This window comes from Cryptomeria japonica, chromosome 5 (genome assembly GCF_030272615.1).
Source record: "Cryptomeria japonica chromosome 5, Sugi_1.0, whole genome shotgun sequence".
Lineage (NCBI taxonomy): Eukaryota > Viridiplantae > Streptophyta > Pinopsida > Cupressales > Cupressaceae > Cryptomeria > Cryptomeria japonica.
In genome coordinates, this window is record NC_081409.1 from 842,241,314 (window position 1) to 842,244,150 (window position 2,837).

General features: G+C 42.5%; 1 protein-coding gene across 1 annotated transcript; it reads left to right on the forward strand.

The window, feature by feature from the left end:
- The first annotated feature begins 683 nt into the window (after positions 1 to 683).
- On the forward strand, positions 684 to 1,049 carry LOC131042038 (20 kDa chaperonin, chloroplastic-like). Its single transcript, XM_057975333.1, has one exon. The coding sequence runs from the start codon at positions 684 to 686 to the stop codon at positions 1,047 to 1,049; it is 366 nt and encodes a 121-aa protein (XP_057831316.1).
- Positions 1,050 to 2,837: the final 1,788 nt, after the last annotated feature.

Below are 2,837 nucleotides of genomic sequence, written 5' to 3' on the forward strand. Positions count from 1 at the left end.
ACTCCCATGAAGACTACGAGCCTATGGATTTGGATGACGTAGTACAAGATAAATGATAGTTTTCTAGTTTGAAGCAGAAGCGACCATTAACGGGAGCTGAGGATAATGGGCATCACTCCAAGCGATTTTAGGCGTCACAAGGAGAGAAGGGAGATATAGTTCACCAACCTGATTGGATGGATATTGATTAGTGTCGACAAGGATTATGAGCAGAATAACAGGAAGCATTTGCACGTTTTTGTGACAGATTCAAAGGAGTCTGAGAAGAACGTCCTTCTAGAATTGCAGGTCCGGGTGGAGGAAGTCTTAAAAAATCATGAATTTATTGAGCGTTGGGAAGCAGAGGTGTCTAGTGGGTTTGTTCACATGTATGGTAAATTGGGAGGCGATGGCAGCGTGGGTAGTTTGAGGGAGGTGAGCATCATTTCGGGGCTCCCCGCTACCACTAATACTGAGCAGCCTCAAGTTGAGGAGAGCTGCATGAAGGAGGAAGAGCAGAGGAAAAACATTTCCTGCCCCAAGACTCGTGGGGAGAAGTCTCAACATCTCAGGAATCCGAAAAGGTCCTTTGTTCTTTTTAAAACTGCTCCAGGTTGCTGGTTAAGAAGGATGTGCTTGAAGTTCCATGTTTTGGTTATGAATGCGTGAAGAAGCCTTAATCTTTTTTTATTGCGAGATTCGAAATGGCGACCTATCACATGGGCATGGCTTCAAAGCTCACGCTAAGGTCATCTAAGGGCCTCAGACCAACTCTTTTAGCCTACGGACGACCTCCGTGTGTACATGTCAAGCGGGTCCTTACAGTGAGAGCAATTATTGTTGTGGCTCCTAAGTTCTCTATGGTTAAACCCCTATGTGAGCATGTGCTTGTTGAAATTAAGGAAGCGCGAGAGAAAATAGAGGGGGGAATATTGGTTCCTTCCATGTCGCAGAATAAGCTTCAAGGCAGAGAGGTAGTCGATGTGGGCGACGACAAAATCGCTGGTAAAGAAAAGCTTCAGGTTTCAGTTCAGATCAGTGTCGAGGTTGTTTACTCATCGTATGCTTAATTCAAGGAGAGCATTCAAGAAATGACGCATAGAGGGGTGGAAGAAATTGTGAGACTAGAGGAAGTTGCAGCCGTTGTTAATGAGGAAAATCTGTGGTGTGATAACAACTGGTGTCTCTTTGCCCACAAACAGGCCGATGTTGATTCTATACCCGTTATTTTTGACGATAATCAATGCCCCAAGAGTTCGGTTAAAAGTTCCTTGGATGATCCGGTCTTTTTGCCCAGAATCAGAGGTGAACCATCGCGGGTTCAAATTGCACCGTAGCCAACTTTTGGGCGGAACACTCATCAAATGAAAAAGAAGCCTTCGTTGCGAGACTCTATTTCTACTGGTTATTGGAGGAGGCAGCCATATAACAACCATCAAATGTCAACGACAACCCTTGCGAGCACAGAAGCCGTGGTGGGCTCTCCATGTCCTCCCACACGGAAAATGGAGAATGATTGCACAAATTGTCAGATACCAGTTTGGAAGCAACGCCCATCGAGAAAAAGTAGCAGCCTAGAATCGGTAGAGTTGAGGCAGAGAAACCTTTCTCAAAGTCGTGCTTGTGAGCGGGCTAGTAAATCTAATCCTTTAGAGAGTGGTTATGATATTTGTTTGCTGTCAAAAATTGCCTATTCTTTGTTTTACATGCGGAATTTGTCTAGTCTCTTTAAAATGTGTCTTCGACTAGCCTATGGTATCATCTACCTGGCTGTTAAAACTGCCCTGACAGACTTGACGATAGGGGAATTTGTAGCAGTTTTTGGCCGAGTGGACCATTTTATATAACGGGTCTGTTAGAGCTCAATGATTTTGACAATGTAACGGTTCTGTGCGTTGCGGGGAGAATGTGGGTCACCCATGAGCAGGTCATTCTGTACCTACCATCATTTGATAGCGTGGATGGGCAGATGCATGGACATGGCAGTGATATGGATGAACACATGCAGATGATGTGGCTAGAGTGTGTGAAGGTGTTACTTAATGTTTGTAATGATTTGGTGAAGTTGGTGCCTGTAGGGTATCATTTTGGAGTTTCTATTTTTGACGATGATAGTTTTTATGATGTTCTGTTACGGGGGAACACATGAATAGGAGCCTTTGATGGAGAGTGTTTGGCACCTGTTGGAATTTTTGTTCCTGAGTATAAATTAATGGGTGTGTTTGTGCTGGGTAAAGTAATAAGAGACGATTTTTTCAACTCTGATTTAGTTTGGAGAAGGCTCATTCACAGTGTGTTGGAACAAAGTCTGGTGAAGTTAAAAACTTCCATAGATCTGGTTTCGTAAGGATCGAAATAGAGAGCAGGGGATGCCACAGTGCATGGATGTGTCAGTTGGATTTCACTGGGGAGATTGTTGGGTATATGAAGCTCAACGGTCACATGACCTTTCGCCTTCTCCCAACTGTTCATTTCATAGCTGAATATGATTATATAATAGTTTGTGTGCAGCCCATGTATTGCAGATTTTATTAATGAAGTTATTCCCTACTTTTTGGTGGATGTAGCCATTTATTGGTGAACCAAGTTAAACTCATGTTAAGTATGTTTATCTTCTGTTTGTTTTTCGCTTTAGTTTATTTGCTTATATGTTTTTCTCTGCTCGTTTATCTTTATAGACACGACAACAATTCATTTATTAAATTGATGAATGTAAAAGAAGGCATTCAATTATAGATATTGGATTACACTAAATGGGTCGTCTTGTAGAACTCGATGTAGTGCATAAAACATTATTGGGCATATTTAACAAGGAAATCCATTTCTGGCGGTATCAGTCGAAGACTCAACACTAAGGC